We start from the raw sequence: 19,446 nt of genomic DNA on the forward strand, positions 1-19,446 counted from the left end.
GTGGGACAGCAGTGAGTCTACGGACTTACAACACTAAAATCCGGGGTTTGATCCTCCATGGTGGACAAACCAGATAGTCCAATGTAGCTCTGCTCTTAAACAAAGAAACTTACTAGAAAATTGCATTTATGTGTGGTTTTAAGAAAATGGCTAATAAACTTAAATGTCACAGATTTTTAATTTCTGAAGAGTATTTTATTTTTGCTATTAAACTAACAACCATAAAAAAACGACGTGGCATTGGACCGAGTCTAGGTTGAAACAAATATAATAATTCTATGGCAACAATAGATAACTTCCTGTTATCAGGTTTAGTTTATAAGAGACATTCAAAGTCAGTGAATTTCACTGATTTGTGTAAAATAAAATGTGTTTATTTATGGAATTTACTTATTATTCTTTCCTATAGATGGTGTTTTTAGAACTATCTTTAATCGTATGTACGTAGAGTTTGCACTTGAGAGTAAGAGAATCCAATGGTTTACGGAAATTTGCACAAACAGTAATTTCGATCAAATAATATAATTATTTCGAAAATCATTTTAATACATCTGTTATAAGTTTCTGTAATAATAAAATAAAGCAAAACATGCTTGTTTGGTTTTCAAAGGTACGTTTTTTATTCGATGAGACGCATATGGCAAAAATACTACCATATCAAACATTGAAATCTGAATTCCTGGTTATTCATCAAGATATAAATATTAATGAATTAGGTATACTATAAATATAGCATTTGACGAAAAATATTGCTGAAAGATAATTTTTCACTTGGATTTCATCCGCACATTCAATTAAAAGTTTCAGAGAATGTCTTACCTTTGAGTGATTGGAAAAGTATAAAATCCTTCATATAAAAATGCCATATCTCGAACAAACACTCGTTTTCTAAAATACAATATCAAGTTAATTTATAGTAAAAGTAATAAAAAAAGTATCAAAATTTGCCAATTTTGTGTTATTTTTAGTTGTTCACTGATTTCCATTTCTTCAGTTTTCACTAACACACGAAAATCTGTGAATACTTCAGATACTTCACTCGTACACGAAAACACACGAAAATCTGTGAATACTTCAGATACTTCACTCGTACACGAAAACACACGAAAATCTGTAAATACTTCAGACATTTCACTCGTACACGAAAACACACGAAAATCTGTGAATACTTCAGATACTTCACTCGTACACGAAAACACACGAAAATCTGTGAATACTTCAAATACTTCACTCGTACACGAAAACACACGAAAATCTGTGAATACATCAGATATTTCACTCGTACACGAAAACACACGAAAATCTGTGAATACTTCAGATATTTCACTCGTACACGAAAACACACGAAAATCTGTGAATACTTCAGATACTTCACTCGTACACGAAAACACACGAAAATCTGTGAATACTTCAGATACTTCACTCGTACACGAAAATCTGTGAATACTTCAAATACTTCATTCGTACACGAAAACACACGAAAATCTGTGAATACTTCAGATACTTCACTCATACCATAATGTACACTTTATACTGTTGTTATGCCCAAAAGATGTATTTCAATAATCATTTGTGGTTTCACTAGTAAGATTCTGCTCTGTTCTTTTAATATAACATCTTCAATAAATGATTTGGATTGTATTTCATCTTAGGTTATTTATGAATCTCTACCGCTGTTGGACATTTTAGAATCTAAGTGACGATTTTAAGAGGAAAAAATGAAGCTAATCGTTTAGAAGCATTGAGAGTGAATAGAATTACTTTGTGTATAATGTTTAGACACAGGACTAGACTTTTTAACTTAAAATAACATGTATTGTGTCCGGTTGAAGCTACTTGGAATAAAAAAAATGAAAAATTAAGTTAATGCTATTTCACATTACATTATCGGTACAAATAACGATATATATCATATCACTTAAGTACATTACACGCCAGTAGAGATGGCAAGATGGCAGGATGGCAAGACGAAGAAATAATTATCTACCTGGAATGTAAAACATTCACATCATCCAAACAAAAATGAGCTACAACTAGAAAAACTGATGTTGCTACAAAAAAAATAAAAACGACACAACAGTCATTAATGCTGTTATAAGAAAATCCAATGCGTTATTTCTTATCTTATTTTTCATTTTGGAAAACTTTATATTTTCTTGTCAGTAATGAGTCAATGTTCTGTTTTTTTTTAACCACAAACATGTCGTGTCTAGTTAAATGTATTATAATTTTAGCCAAATAATTAGGGCTATCAAATATAACCAGTGTTTCTGAATTAAAAATATTGGATGGTTTGATTCATCCACAAATGAATAACTTATAAGTTGTATTTATATGTTTTAAATATATTGGTATACACTTTCTAGATTGTCAGACATTAGTCATTCATATTCATTTCTTCGCTGAAACCACAGGGCTTCTTTCTTCAAAGTAGAAAAATGCGTTTCTTTGTCACAATAAGTAAGATATGATTTGAGATATATTTCATTATTATTAAGCCCATGTTCCAAGTTTTCACGCATTGATGGAATATATGTGTACGACTGGGTTCACGAAAGGTTTTAATTCGACTTAGGACCCCTGACCCAAGTGACAAAACTTTGTCAAACTCATAATTCTTGCCTATTGATATATAAAGAAGCTTAGAAATTTTAATATTACGTAGATCATTGATATTACGGGTTTATCTTGATGTATTTGTAGTATCCCAGAACTGTACAAGGTTGGGTTGAGGACTATACTGCTGAAACGTTCCTGCTAGCATAACCGTTGATGCTTTTACTATCTCAACTTCTCCTGGTAGACTATCTTCATGAGAATGAAAGAGACAAATGAAGCTTAACCGCTCCGCTCTGAATTTCCACTTGTGATATTCATCCGAGGCTGAGGAAGTCTACGATCGATAATTATAACTTTTTCTTTTAGAAAATGAGTGAGCAATATATCTCGAGAATGCTTCAATGAAACCTATTCATTCGAATCTGGAAGAAAGTGAAGATGACCGTGTATCTTTCTCTCCTGACAGTGAGGTTGGCGAGAACTGAGCAGTTTATTCCAAATTCTTAATTTAAAACTCGGAAGCGCCAACGTTGAAGAATTCTTCTCATTGTAATATTTCACTGTGCAGATGCTTAATAACCCTAGAGGCGTGTCTCTGGTGTATATGTATATGCTGTAAGTGTAACCAGATCATCAGAATTATTTAGAATAATATTTGAACTTGGCTGAATGTCTTCTTCTTCTAGGTTTGGATGTTGTTCAATTTATTTTAGCTCTTCTCTTAAATTTAGGGGAACTAATGGCAGCTATTAACCTACTGTGAGCTTTACTTTTATTCATATATTGTACGGGAAGAGGTAGGTCTGAAAACACTGACTATCCAGATGACCTCATTTTAACATCTACTTAAGTACAGAGAACTTCCACTTACCAATATAGTCTATGTTAAGGAACAGTAGATGGGTCTTGGATGGAAAGATGAACAGTCAGGGACCAATTATGAAAGCATGACATCCACTTATCCAAGTACCATACTAAAGTTTATCTTTCACGGAAGTGCCATGTCAGTTGCTTTTCTGTTTGTGGCACTGCATTATGAATAAAATGGTGGTATTTTGTCTTGAGTTGTTATGTTTTTTTTTAATTGTTTGATTGACCTTCACAAGTTGATTTTGTAGAGGCCAAAATAATGGGATCTCATTGAGTATAGTAACGAGAAATTGTTCCATGAAAGGATAATTAAAGAGGGAATATACACTAGGAGTAGGCTGACTGGCGAGACTGAAGGAAGCTTAGGAACAGGGAAATAAAACCTTCGTAACCAACACAAGACACTCGAACGTAAGATAATAGTGAATACTATTTCAACTGTTAGCATCAATTCAGAGACTGGCTTGTGATCTTGATGTAGAGAGGAGTTGAGCATCACATGGGACCTTCTCCTCGCTCCAGTTGTCCAGTTAACTCAGATCAGAGGCCAAGATTATTTAAGTTCCAACTGTCTTGGAAATCCAGCAGCCTTGAAGAACACGGTCCACTGTCTTTGACCATTATTGAGAGTTACTCTCTGAGTAACGTGACCTAACCAGGTTGGAGTTGGGACTTAGTTAAAAAAATAGGCTTTACTGGTAGACATACAACATATAACTTTACTCATTAAATCTGATATTCTGCTTTTTGGTCTGAAGGATGATGATCCATTGCTGAAAAAAAATTAAAACCCATCAGGAGTACATAGGAATATAATTACTATTTTTACAATTTGTAAAATTATGATGATAATCAAACTAGAGACATCAATGTAAGAATTAATAAAAATAACCATATAATTAAAACTATGATTTTCAGTTAGCAAAGTCAATGGTTTAAACCATGTTGGCTCTAAAATTTGGAACTTCTCAAACGTTTAGTTTTCTGAATACCCTTTTCAAATATTTCAGGCCACAGAATGATGGCAAATTACTGTACATACTCAGAAATATCCGCTATGGCAATATTTGTTTATGATATCTGGAGCCTCCATACAATAGCCTTGCAATTTCATTTTTGGTCGGGCTCCTAGTTTGAGAATCGCTGCTCTAAATGTGCAATTTTCCAGTGAATACTTAAATAATAAATAATAATATTTAAATCAGCTAATGTGTCTCACCGGTGTGTCTGAGGACTTATAACTCTAAAAATGGGGTTTCACTACCGCACAGATAGCTCATTGTATAGTTTTTTGGTTAATAATAAGCAAACAAACAAAACATCTAACCATGAAAATTATTTTTATTATGCAAGATTTTATACCTGTTATAAATGTTACCTGGCAACCATTCTGAGATCAAGTGTACCTAAATACACAACTTCAGTTACTACAGGTAATTTGACTTTTTACAAGCTGTTTCTCTACATTCTCATTGAAAATTGGCTTTCGACATCTTCGTGTGTTTTGGATTACTTCTCTAGGAATCCCAAACTTCTTCTTAGCTTCTCTGTAGTTTATGCCTTATGACATTTTACAATTCCTTCTCCCCATATTTCTTATGTTGTTTGAAGCCAACCCCTCGCTAATAATGAGTTCCGACACCAGTGGTAATATAGATTTGTAAAAGGATGGACAAAACACCTAAAAAATCCTAAGTGTTGTGACTCTTACAATATATTTTTCATCCAATCCTTGCCTCCACTTCCCGAGCTAATATCACAAGCACCTTATTCTTCCACTTCCGCAAGCTTATAACTGACACAGAAACTAAGGAAATGTTGATGTTAGTCATTACTATTATGATGGTGTTAATGTGCATATATTTAACCAAAATGATGGTGGTAACATGCAGGAAAGGCCCAAGCTACAAAATCCCCATCTGAGCCACAAATAGAGCTATAAATGCATCGAAAGAAGGAACTCCAGGTCAGCATGGTGGAGACATTACCACATTTAAAAAGCTTACGGAAGACAATTTGTTCAAATTAGTGTTAGAGTATCAACACAGCTTGGCAAATTAGTATTTTTAACTGAAATATGCCTTTAACAAATACTTAACTAAACCACGATGTATCACTCTCATCTTAAAGACCATCAAATCAACATTTTAGAAAACATAATTGGCAAAATCCCAGAGAATGGTGTAGCTAGAAGGCTTGTATCATATTGGACCATTACGAGTATCATCATTAAGTTATCATAGTGGTAGAGAAACCTTGATCTATAATGTGAAGTTGCAACTGATGAATATTAAGGCTTTGAAGCTGGTCAAAATATCTTGGCAGTAGTTTTAAATCTAGAAGATGCCTTCAATATACTCCAGCTGTCCATTCTGCTGACCAAATGCTCAAAATAGGCATCAGTATAACATTTGTAAGATGTATCAGAACTACACCAACTATCAAAAGATGCGTCATGAAGCCTATAAGCTGGTAATCATACTGAATCAACATAATATTGGTCTACATCAAGGATTTACACTTTGCCAGTCTTCTTCAATGTGTACGTTATGTATATATATATATATCCCTCCTTCATAGCCCGACAACTTGCCATCTGTTAACTTTTGAATATGGAAAGTAAGATGTAACCATCCCTTAGCAGAGCAAAAAATGGTGAAATGGTACAGTAATTATATTCGAAACTGCCAATCGAAAGCCATGTCCTTCGCACTCAACAACATATATACTGGTATTGATAAACCATCACCATCCTTTACAAACATTTAATTTCTCTGAAAGAAATACAGACATATGTAGAAGTAGCTTTTGACAGACAACTTGACATCACCAGTCACATTAACACCATCATAATCAAAGCTACCAAAAACATCAAAGCACTCAAACTTAAACACCAAACAGAACTGAAGAATGCAGCTGCTTGTGCTCTACTAAAGTATTATTCACACCAATGTGGATTATGCACTACAGATGACTCGTATGAGTGTTACATAGCTAGGAAAGACTAAAACATGCCAAACAACTGTTTAAGGCATGTCAGGAGATGAACTTCAGTTCCACTAACCAAAACTCTTTTCCACCTCAAAAGCATCGTAGAACATCAAAACGTTTGCAAGCAAAGTTATGCCATTTTAAATTGGAACATTTGGCTCCATAACAACCCCACATACACTAAACAATCAGAGCAGAGTATTGTCTAACAAGTGCCTCGGGAAACATTCATTTTTAGACATTTGCAATCACCAGATCTCAGATGTGGAATAAAAAATACTAGAGCTACAGGGATTTGTGACAGTATATTTAAAGATTGGGAAGAGAGTGAAGCAGAAAACGCCGGTTAGCACCTACTTAAAGACCGTGGTGGGCGGTCACCTGTCATCATGTCCACATATGTCTCCTAGGTAGCTGTGTATTCATCCTCGCATGGAGCAACAACATTTTGTATAAAGCTGATGAGGCATTCAAAATTCCAACAAGCAGTTCTAGTAAGTAGCTGGTAACCATAAAGCAGACTCTTCTCTGGATTGATAAAAGCCACAAACTACAAATATATAATGTCACCAACCTGACTCAAGGGCAGTACGGCAAAAATTTAGATCGATTGGATCGAGATTATTGGATAGATGTACCATCCTGGGGTATATCTAAGAAGAAAAGATGACAAGCTCTCACTATTAAGATGAAAGAGACAACCGTGGAATTTTGTCTCCGAAATACAGAATGAATGAGACTGCTAGAAATCAAATGGTGTATCTAGGAAAAGCAAAATATGTGGAATCAATAAGACAGTATATAACCAGAAGACTACTAGTAATATGAGCAGGTGATCTCAGGAAGGAACAACACCTGTCAACATAACCCTTGGGATTGTCACATGGTATTCAATTCAACTTAGAATAAATAAGGTTTTCTTAAATGCAAGGATTCGTTTTGCTTCATTCAAGCGAAAAACTGCACAATGGGTTACCTATGCTGTGCCCTCCATAGGGCTCGAACTACGAAATTTAGCGTCATTAACACTATATGCAATTGTGTTCTACCCATTGAATAAAACATATACTTCACTAAGATTCTTCACCTCCTTCTGAAGATTATATTGAAATGTTCTCGATACAAAATCGAGTTATTTTGTGCTCAAACTTTATAAATAAGTCAATAATTTTTGTAACGCTCGATTTTTTAACTAGTCCTGCACATTTATGCTGTTGCTAAAAATATTTATAAATTATTGTCTTGGAGTTTTTTCTTAACGTTCACACTAATTACAATCATAAAATGATTTGGAATATTAAGTGCAAAACCTATACAGGATGCATAACACTAGATACTTTTGTGTTGATAAAACTATTCCTTTGTGTAAGCCACTTATTGGTCAACCAAATTCATGAACTTTATATTTATATATATTGTATTTAGCATATGATCTAATAATTACCTACCTATTTTATTTCTGTCGTCATCTGCTGCATATTTTATATAAATATACAAACTATTATTTCTATACATTTAAAATCACTTTTTTATTCATAAAAAAAGATATATAATATTCCTAAGCCAAATGAAATAAGAAACATTTTTAAGCTTTAAAAGTTTCCATGGAACATTCCAAGGAATATTTAATTGCAGCTTAATGTGAAATTCACTTTATGTGAAATAGTCAACACTTTTTCTACTTTAGTTGAGCATTTTGTTTTGTAATATTTTTATAAGAATTATAGGTTCATTGCTAGAGCAATTATTTATGTGCTATATTAAAATATGTATTACTAATAATTAATAAATGATTAATAAAGTCACCTTTCTTCCTCCTTTTGTGGCAGCCAAAGGGAAGAGTGAAAAATACAAGATTTAGTAAATAGCCATTACCGATACAAATATAAACATCAGATGTAAAAGATTTCAATGAAAATAGAAGGCTATAATATTAGAACTTAAGCTCTCTGAAAATATGAATAAATTATTAGGTACAACTTCTAGGCATTAGCATCAAAGCCATTTTATATATTTTGATCAGAGGTTGGCCATGTTTAAATTAAAAGCAGTAACCCTTGCAGATACGAATATAAAATGATTTCCTAAAACGAAATATCAAATGCTGTAAACATAAATGTTTAAGAACTAGTATAGCTGAAGAGTTGATGGTGGGTGTTAATGACTAGGATCACATGCTTCTATATGACTAGTATAGCTGAAGAGTTGATGGTGGGTGTTAATGACTAGGATCACATGGTTCTACATGCTAGTATAGCTGAAGAGTTGATGGTGGGTGTTAATGACTAGGATCACATGGTTCTACATGACTAGTATAGCTGAAGAGTTGATGGTGGGTGTTAATGACTATGATCACATGCTTCCATATGACTAGTATAGCTGAAGAGTTCATGGTGGGTGTTAATGACTAATTACCATCCCTCTAGTCTATTAGCACAAAATTAGGAATGTCTAAACAACTGAGCCGGTCGTGACTTAGTGGTTAGCGTGACTATGGACTCGAGGGTCCATTATTCGCGTCCTTTTGCCGCAAAATCGTCCTCCGCACTTCGGGATCGTAGGTGCATTATAATGAAACAAATGATCACATGGTTCTATATGACTAGTATAGCTGAATAGTTGATGGTGGGTGTTAATGACTAGGATCACATGGTTCTACATGACTAGTATAGCTGAAGAGTTGATGGTGGGTATTAATGACTAGGATCACATGCTTCTATATGTGATCTAAGGAAATATATGAAAATGTGTTCTATAATTTTTACACCAATTTTCATTTTTCTAAACTTTGAAAATGAAGGTTTTGGGAGAAGTATATGTAACACTTAACTTTCAGCAAATATAAATCCATTCTGAAAGATTTAAGCAATTAGTATTTGTTTGGGAACTCCCCTGTTGTTAGAAGAGTCTTCAAAAGATTATATTAACGACTTTTTGACATTAGAGGATTTTTCAAAGATGCTTGAGTTAAAAGTTGAAAACACTTGATGGCATTTGTGACAAGTTCGTTTTCAAGCACTTTGAGATATATATGTCATTTAGAACCTTATAAATCTTTGCATAAAATTTTCAGAATGTTCCTTAATCAAAAAGAAAGTTTAGATTAATTTATTATCAAAATATGCAGGAAACATGAGCAAGTTTAGTGTAATTGCTAATTTTGTTTTGATGCGACTCTTCACATTTCAAAACATATTCGATTATATGATTCTCTCTTTGGGTCGCTAATTAATTTGACGAATGTAATATACTTTGTTGTCGTTGATTCAATACGCGTTTTATTTTCTTGTTAAAGTAAATTTGTGAAAGATTGAGAAAGGACATTAAGTCGGATACTTATTTCAAAATACAAAATTTATCTGTCTTAAGAAAGCGAAGAAGAAAGAAGACCAGTTTGTTGTCTTTACTTAATTACAAGGGTTACTTGTCTCCAAGGGTTGGCATTCAGTACTTTCCATATGGTTAAGAAAAAAAGAGAATTAACATCTAATTAACATCTAATTAATTAATTCGTAGGAAAACGAAGTTTCACAATAAAAATGATACCGATATTTAGGATGAACAGCATAATATCAAAGCTTTATTAAACAATCAGTATATAAAAGTTTACATGATTACAGGCCGAAATATTCTCTCTCTTTAGCATGAAAATATTAATTTAATTATTTCAATATAACACAGTTAGTTTGATTTTTTTAAAGATTTTCGAAAGTATGAAACCGTATTGTCCATCTTGTTGTTTTTTTTCTATGGTACTTTTCTTTATTGATACTTACCTTTTAATTGGTGACGGGCTACCACCATGCGAGTGTCCTCCATTCCTAGCTTCTGCAAGAGGGCATGTCACCATCACGTATGCTAAAAAAACATGCAAGAACTTTACTTAAGCAATATATATACCTTGGAACTCGGTAAGGTATAGTAGCTAATAAATCATAAAATGGCTTATTTACAGACCTGTTGAACATAACAGTTCGATCATATGTGTTGAATTACAATTAATGTATTGTTTTCATTTCACGCTATGAGAACTTGAAGTTCCCAAGTCAGGCGCTGAATGTATTAGTTGCAAAAATAGGTGCATTAATGAAGTTAATTAATTATTAATGAATAAGAAATAAATATTGCGTTCAAGGCATAAATAATCTCCAACACAATACACTTATGGATTAAATAAACGAAAAGTAACTATATTTATACCAGTGAAGTTAAAAAATATTTTATTAGCGAGTTAATTCACAAACGTTGTACTGAATTAGAGAGTTCATAGTTCAGTCAGTCATGTGATCTGGAATATAGCCCACAGAATTGGATGAAAATAAAAAAAGGGTTATTACACTAACTAAAAATAAGTCTAAATAAAGCTTTAAAAAACTGTATCTGCTTCACATACCTTTTTCTGCTTTTCTCCGTTTCCTTTTATTACATATCTTTACTGCACATATTGACAAAACTATGGCTGCTACGAAGAACAAAACACCTCCAACAATTCCAGCAGTAATCGCACGACTTTCTGTCGACTCATAGCTTTCACCTTGAATAATAATCGCAACCAAAAGTATCACTTTCTTAACATTCTCAGAATACTAAAACAATATCCATCGCAACCAAAAGTATCACTTTCTTAACATTCTCAGACTACTAAAACAATATCCATCGCAACCAAAAGTATCACTTTATTAACATTCTCAGACTACTAAAACAATATCCATCGCAACCAAAAGTATCACTTTATTAACATTCTCAGACTACTAAAACAATATCCATCGCAACCAAAAGTATCACTTTCTTAACATTCTCAGACTACTAAAACAATGCCCTAAGTTCGTTACTAAAATGCATTTGAAGTACAAAAATATTGCTACATTTACAAAAGTTTAATTAAGAATTATTTATTACTATTGGAAAATTGTTTTATTTTGTAGGAGAAAGTTGGAGAACAATCATAATAGATTGAGGTTATGAATTAACGAGTAAACAAAAACAAAATTAATTAATTTAAACATTATTTTCATTTATTATTGGAAATACATTAATTATGGTTTTGTTTTTCCTTTGGAATCAGTGTGCCAAAAATGCATACATTTCAGTTTCATTTTATGATAAAACCAACTGACAGACACATTTTAATGAGGCTTACGTCAATTTTAAGAGAACCATATGTTCGAAATACATTTACATAGATAATTAGGATACAAATTAGGCCCACATAAATATTGAGTGAATAGGAGTGAAATTATTTATGTTACCCATTAATTAAGATATGGCACTACCACCAGAATATAGGAACACACACAATGAAAATATATTTTTATCTCATAAAAATTACATAATCAAAACAACAAACTAATAGAAATTGCAACGTGTAATATAGTAATTGAAGAAACAAAGTAAATTAACAACAAAACATAAGCCATATAAAAGAATTACGTGTTAAAGATACAATTAAGGGGGGGGGGTATTCAGCCTCTCAGTATAGTTTACAAAATGTACATCGACAACAATATTAATATGTATTATACCTGAAATAATGAGGGAAACATCTGGACTTGGCTGTCCTACTGACATGATCGAATATGCATACACGCGAAACTTGTATTGACCAGAGGGCAGGTCTTTGGCTATAAAAGATTGACAAAAAAAGAGTTAAAAATACTTCACTCGTACACGAAAACACACGAAAATCTGTGAATACTTCAGATACTTCACTCGTACATGAAAGCACACGAAAATCTGTGAATACTTCAGATACTTCACTCGTACACGAAAACACACGAAAATCTGTGAATACTTCAGATATTTCACTCGTACACGAAAACACACGAAAATCTGTGAATACTTCAAATACTTCACTCGTACACGAAAACTCACGAAAATCTGTGAATACTTCAGATACTTCACTCGTACACGAAAGCACACGAAAATCTGTGAATACTTCAGATACTTCACTCATACCATAATGTACACTTTACACTGTTGTTATGCGCAAAAAATATATTTCAATAATCATTTGTGGTTATTTGGTAGAGTGAAGGTAGATTTCTAAGTTAAAGTTTGGATGTTTACATTTAACGTGAACTGTAAATCTCTACTCTCGAAATATATATATATGTTTGTTTGTTTGAAGTTAAGCACAAAGCTGCACGATGGGCTATTTGTGCTCTGCTCACCACGGGTATCGAAACCCGGTTTCTAGCGTTGTAAGTCCGCAGACATACCGCTGTGCCACTGGGGGACTATATATATGTACATCAGCTCTAAATCTACATAAACTTACGTTTGTTTACCAAGTTCATTACATTTTTTTATTTCTAAATCTTAATTATCTTTACGAGAATGTTATTATCTTAAACTCTTTATGGTTTTAACAAATTTGGATTTATTATTTAAAGTGCTCTCGCCCGTGTAAGTTGAAGTGTTGTGTCAGAAGAATCCAAATTCATTGCATCTGCGACTCAGGCACTTCTCTCAACTTTAAACTTCTAATGTTTTATTTGTTTGTTTGTTATTATGCACAAAACTAGCGTTTATAGCCATCTTGTAGCTTCGCGTGAAATTCAAACCAAATAAACAAACAAACTCAAAGTTACACAATAGGCTGTCTGCGTTGTATCCACCATCAAAACGCGATTTTTTGCGTTATAAGCCCTCAGCTAAGCAACCGAGGGATCTCTAAAATTAATGAAATGTAAACATTGGGCATAGTTATTACCCAGAAAAACTGAATCATTGTAATGCTTTACAACACTAAAGACTTTTAAAGTGCATTACAAGAGCTTTAAGATAAATGTGCATTATGGACTGAGAGTTTACTTTTACTTCTGGTCTTTCACCGGATCTGTTTATATTTCACCAAAGGAGCTAGATATGCAGTTTGCCTCTCAAAAAATTAGTCAAATTGCACATTTATTTAGTTAGATAATTAGAACTGGTCTCACTCTAAACACGAGTGTTCTGAAAAGAGAATAAAAGCACTTGAAATTGGCATAACATCTTTATTAATTGCAATTAATCACATTATTACTAAGATTATTAGGACAAAATTCCAGCTCGTAATTCATTAGACTTCACATAATTTTCGTGTGTTATACCTTATGGTGCACTCCTTCACATGGTTAGTAGCATATACGATAACCCAAGTCTAATTCAAAATTAGTTATAATATTATGTAATACTGATCTATCTATAGTCTATCATTTCAGTGAAGATGACCTTGCAATAAAATGGAATAATAGGAAAATAATAAGATATATATTACAAACTTTCTACATCTACTTAACTGATAATACGCAGCCAAGTTAGCAAATAAACCAATAAAATCTGGATATCCTTCTTGAAAGCATTCAGTTTGTTTATTCTTTTCCTGGTGCTGAGACCCCAGAAGACGACCCAGAACTGAATATCCACTGGTAGTAAAACAGTTATTTTCAGAACTTATCCGAACATATTAGCAGCCAGAACACATGATAAAAACAATTGGCCATTATTAATAAAGAAAAATAAACAAATAGAAAGACATTCAGAGAGTTCAACTCCCGCCTCGTAGTGATCTTTGTTTGTGCAGTAACCATCCTCAATTAAACATCAAACAGTTCTTCACTCTCATAAACGTTGGCGCCAAGATCTTTTTTTTTCTATTTTAATTTCTTCCCGAGTTTTTACCGGTTTTCAGGATCCCATTTTACTACCATTGAAATGAAAGTGGTTGACCTTCAGTGTGACCTTGACCAATGAACTAAATTCGTTAAAAGTTAACTGGTTTGTCCTTGGATGACATAAAACCCTCGTTCCAAATGTTATCAAAACTAGATGAAACCTTTGCGAGTTATATTATTCATGCACAGTCACAAAGGACTGAAAACAACAGTAACTAGTTAGAAGTAGTTGATTGTATAGGCTACTAACGAAACAACAATTGATATCCAATAGCTACAATATTAACATGAGTAAGATTTATAAAGGCCACCAATAGCCACAGCCATTAAGTTACAATCAAGATAACTCGAGTAATGTAACTCAAAGTACCATATTAGTTTATCCAGGATAACTTACTGACGAGATGGAACATCACTGGACGTTATTGTTAGAAATGCTGACTCATCTGCTAAACTTTAGTCACTTCTTGATCCATCCGCATTTTTAAGGTGTTGCCAAACGATAACGAGTGGTTGGCATTAACTCCATTATCCAGAAATGTGTTTACTATTCAGGGCTGCAATCCAGTCCATTCTCTATAGAAAGTATAATCCATGTTCCTGAATTTCACGAACGAACTGTAGCTCATACAACACCTAAGGCGTCGATTTTTATTATGCCTTTAACATCGAAATTGGGGTAAAGATCAGTACCAAAGTACCAAGTGGGTGTGATCACTCCTACTTCTTATTGCTGCAGATGGACAGCCTAGGGTTTGACGACGCCTTGAAGAATCCTTTAGTTATATGACTGTACTTGCTATATTATGAAATTTTGGTTACTTTTCTACACTGCTTACATTGATGGATTCCTAAGTAGAAAAACTATACATTTTTCAGCCTTAAAATTCATTATGCCATAACGTACACCCTTGTCGATCTAGGTTTGGGACAAATAATGCCCAGAAATAAAGTGATTCCAATTTGAAACATTCGAGAACGTTTAAGAGTTAGGTTTGACAGACAAAAGTGTAGATATGAAAATGTCACCATACTCGGGGCTAGTTTAAATAATAGAACCCATAATGTAGTTAAATACAAGCTTATGCTTACTTCTTATTAAAATGGGAACCAATGGTGAAAGAAGATACTCCCTCCACCTAAGATGTGCTCTACCAAAATGTCCTCAAAAAGTATTGTAAACATGAAAATGGGAACCAATGGTGAAAGAAGATACTCCCTCTATCTAAGATGTGCTCTACCAAAATGTCCTCAAAAAGTATTGTAAACATGAAAATGGGAACCAATGGTGAAAGAAGATACTCCCTCCACCTAAGATGTGCTCTACCAAAATGTCCTCAAAAAGTATTGTAAACATGAAAATGGGAACCAATGGTGAAAGAAGATACTCCCTCCACTGAAGATGTGCTCTACCAAAATGTTATATATGGTACTTCAAAAATTAACACTTTCAACAATATGGCGTTCCACAAACATCACACAAAAACAGCTAAAAGCAACGTGTTTATCATTCTTGCACACATAAAAGAGAGTTACAACAAATTATCTTTGAGACATGTTAGAAATAATTCCGTACGTCTTTCGACAACGATTTGTTAAAATAGTTTGCTGCTTCACTACATTCACTGGCTTCACACATGCAGGCAGTATATAATTGAGTTATGGCAAAATCGTTTAGCTTGAAATATCATATATATATGTGTGCTACAAATCTGAGCCAAAGGAAGAATTTACCTAAATACGAAGTAGCGTGTTTTATAGGTCCCCAACGTTTCCAAGGCTTAGACTGTGTACGATACTCAACGTAATAGAAGGCCACAGGAATTTTCTGGTTAAGTGGAGAAAGCCAAGATATAAGAACGCCATCATCTGTCTCTTGCACGGAAACATTCCGAGGTGGGGAAGGCTTGGGACCTGCAAGTCATGTGAAGATAATCAATGAGTTTCTATAGAATTTTCTCCTGCACCTGACACGACAACGTTGTCATACCCCTCTGCTGCAACAGAAGGACAACAACTAAATAAAATCAATCTACAGAAAAAGAAAATTTATAAAAATCTATTTTTAATGTTTGTTGAAAATTATACAATAAAACAATGTCGTAAACCTAGTTTACTATAGAGGAAATAGTTTTCCACAAACCTGATTAATAGTATCTAGATAATAATTACATTGGAAAGTTCTAAAAATATTTCCTTACAGATTACAATATGACGACGGTGGTTTTCTTACAACGACCCATGGATTTTCTGACTACTTGCACTACTTAATCGAATTAGATGTAACAATCCGAACTCCTCGGACAAAGACCTTTTTAATGATATGAGATTTGTAGCGTTTGATCGAGAAATTTGCGAAACAAGTTCCAGACAGATAAATAGACAAGCGTATTATTTATATAGATAGGCTATTGTGTTTGCTAGGATTCTCCATGTTAAAACTTAATCAATATCACAAAGCTATTTACATATTGTTTTTTTTTCATTCAGAATCATTTTATTTGTTTTTTGCTTAGTCAAACTTTTTAATGTAACGAGTAGGCTACACGATGGCACAATGTCTTCGTCATCACGTGACGACTGGCTTCAGTTTCAACTTTAGTTTTTTTAGTACAAAATATTTCACACAAACACTTAATCCTCGTATATTTTCCTAAACACAATTAACGTTACACTAAATACAATTGGTACGGGCCTTTTCGACTTATTTAGGTTTAAAATATGCATGCGCAGTTCGTTCAAAACCATATGTCTATCACTTTGTGAACATGCATTCAGACGTTTCTGCATATTAAGCTAAGTTTGGCTTTCACTACAACTTTATATATACTGTACTTTCCAATAGTTTAACTTAGGTTAGTTTCGTAGACTGCCATAAACATCTTTTTTTCTTTAGAACGGGTTATATTCTTCGTTTTTGAGTTTATTTATTTCAACTCTTAAAACCATGTCATACAATGAACGCTCATAACTGTTTCATACTCTGTACACTATTATAGATACCATTAATGTACATTATTGTTTACTTTACGTGTAGTTTTATTAAATAAAGTTAAGTCTACGTGAGTTTGTTCGTCTGACCGTGTAAATTGTTTTCAAATGGACCAGTATTTATCGATCTAATAAATAATGCATGTAAGAAAACATAGCTTAAATGCCGAGCGTGAGAATGACAGAATAAGGAAAATTCAAGCCAAGGACATGAAAACTACAGCGGGTCGCGGCTAGGTAATAATTAATAGGGTTATCTATGCTTGCCCACAACGGATATCGAAACCCGTTTTTTAGTGTTATAAGCCTTCAAATTTACCACCAAAACCCTAGAAGGGGTGTGTGGGTAATATAAATAGCAGAATTCAATTGTTAACAAGTTTTATAAAGTACAAACAGTTGTGAACAGTGCTTTTTAAACAGTTTTGAATTAATTATAGAATGCAGAAATTGGGATTTTTTAAAGTAGCAGCTTTGTTTGTTTTATAAGTGTTTACGATACCATTGATAAATATCAAAAAATAAGGCTTGATTCATTCAATGAATGCTTGTAATTTTAACATATTCAACTCAATTTAAACTGTGACAAAAATGAGTGCCTCACAACGTTAAATTAGTTCTTGAATATATAGTGGATATTAATCATTCATCAATATGACCGTAAGTCATTGAAAAACGTCCACAAAAATGTTGTTAGACTAAATAAATACCATAATGTATAACATAATTAAATAAAAGACGAATATTAACAAGGCTAAGAAAAAGTAAAATTAGTGTTATAAAATCGTGTTATTCATCTTTCTAAGTTCATTATAATACAAATCAAGAATACTCCAAAGAGCTGCATAGTGCTATCACACACTTCAATTCTACTTATTTGACATATGACATTAAAAAGGATTCCACTGCTCTTGTTAAATCATAATTCACAGGTTACTTACTGGCGGTTTTGGCATTCTGAGTAATTTGTTCTTTCCCAGATTTGTTTAGCTTCTATCACAATTAACAACATCATAAGTTCTGATACAAACCCCGTTTAAAAACATCTTACAAATATCTCAACTTGTGAGGCTATAAAAGGCTTTTGAACATGCTCAGGAAGATTCGAGAATTTGCATTTATGTCAAACTTTACGTATTATCCTTTTATATAGTTCACGTATTACCTTTTGTGCTATTTCGTGCCATTTAACGTAACCGAAAGTGATAGAAGAGCCTCTGGGAATCAGCCGAGTCATTTGTGCTTTTTGATGAAACTTAACATAAGTGAGAGTGATATAGAAGCCTCTCGGAGACATCCGAGTAATTTTTCGATACTGTGTGAAAAATAACTGTCGTTGAGTTGACGCGTTAATAACTCAACTTTCAATCCATTATGTCCGAATTTCTATCTTGGGCTATATGTTTGTCTTGTTTTCATTCTTCTTTTTTTTTTTGGAGGGTGCATCTTTTTTAGAGGTGAGCAAGCATTTTGAAATATCTTGCAGTACTCTGATGCTTCTATTACTGTGTCCATTTCAGATTAATGTTTATTTAATTTAGTGGAGTGACTTCATTGGACTCAGACATTCTAGTTTCTATGTCTATTGGTTGTGCATTGTGAATGGAAACTATGGTTATGTCTAAAAAGAGCAACCCTTTACATGGGGTTAACATTTTATGTCGCTTCCCACACTCTTGAACTGTTTAGACTACGATTACATTTGTATACACAAACTGATATTGAGTGAGGACAGAATTATATTTTCTTGATTCAAACCAATAGCTATCTATTCATAGTGCTGCCATCTGAGCTACATCCCCACTAAGTACCACTAACTTACTAGAAAAACCATGTTCTCCGTGCTTAAAACTTACCTGTGGATATTTACATACATTATCTGCTGTACCCTATGTGCCGTATATGATTTTAGACACATACATAAATACGAATCTTCATTTGTTACCGATCGATATTGCTGATATCACAAGAATTTAAATCAAGAAAGCTCCTAAAAAGCAAACCAAGGAAAACAAAAATGGTACAGTTAAACCTCAGAATCAAAAAGTTAGCAAAACTGTGTGATTCAGTGATTCTGCAAACTTATAGTCTGAAACATTTCGGTTTTTTTTTCTTTTTAAATCTACATCCAACTAAGACTCTTGAAAGGCTTCATAAAATACGTATCCAAAGGCTGGCCCAGCCAGAAAACCTGCGCTAAAAGTGGAAGACATTGTTAATATATACCCTTGGAATACAATAAAGACACTGGATAACACCACAACTGCTTATAGTTAACTCCACATTTGTCAAAAATACCATGTACACAAAATCTCAAATGAAATTGTATTTTGTTAAACAATAAAGGTATACGTTGTTTTGAGTTTCGCGCAAAGCTACA

General features: G+C 33.3%; 1 protein-coding gene across 1 annotated transcript in view; it reads right to left on the minus strand.

Annotated features, from left to right (window-relative positions):
- Window positions 1–620: 620 nt before the first annotated feature.
- The window catches only part of LOC106461343 (protein turtle-like), a 256,105-nt gene continuing 237,279 nt past the window's right edge, over window positions 621–19,446 (minus strand). Inside the window, exons 12-16 of the mRNA XM_022388224.1 lie at window positions 15,810–15,989; window positions 11,943–12,041; window positions 10,814–10,954; window positions 10,197–10,278; window positions 621–4,202 (exon numbers count right to left, since the gene is read on the minus strand). Coding sequence (XP_022243932.1) covers window positions 4,103–4,202; window positions 10,197–10,278; window positions 10,814–10,954; window positions 11,943–12,041; window positions 15,810–15,989 — 602 coding nt within the window. The 3' untranslated portion in view covers window positions 621–4,102. The remainder of the gene's footprint in view (window positions 4,203–10,196; window positions 10,279–10,813; window positions 10,955–11,942; window positions 12,042–15,809; window positions 15,990–19,446) is intronic.

This window comes from Limulus polyphemus, unplaced genomic scaffold (genome assembly GCF_000517525.1).
Source record: "Limulus polyphemus unplaced genomic scaffold, Limulus_polyphemus-2.1.2 Scaffold938, whole genome shotgun sequence".
NCBI lineage: Eukaryota > Metazoa > Arthropoda > Merostomata > Xiphosura > Limulidae > Limulus > Limulus polyphemus.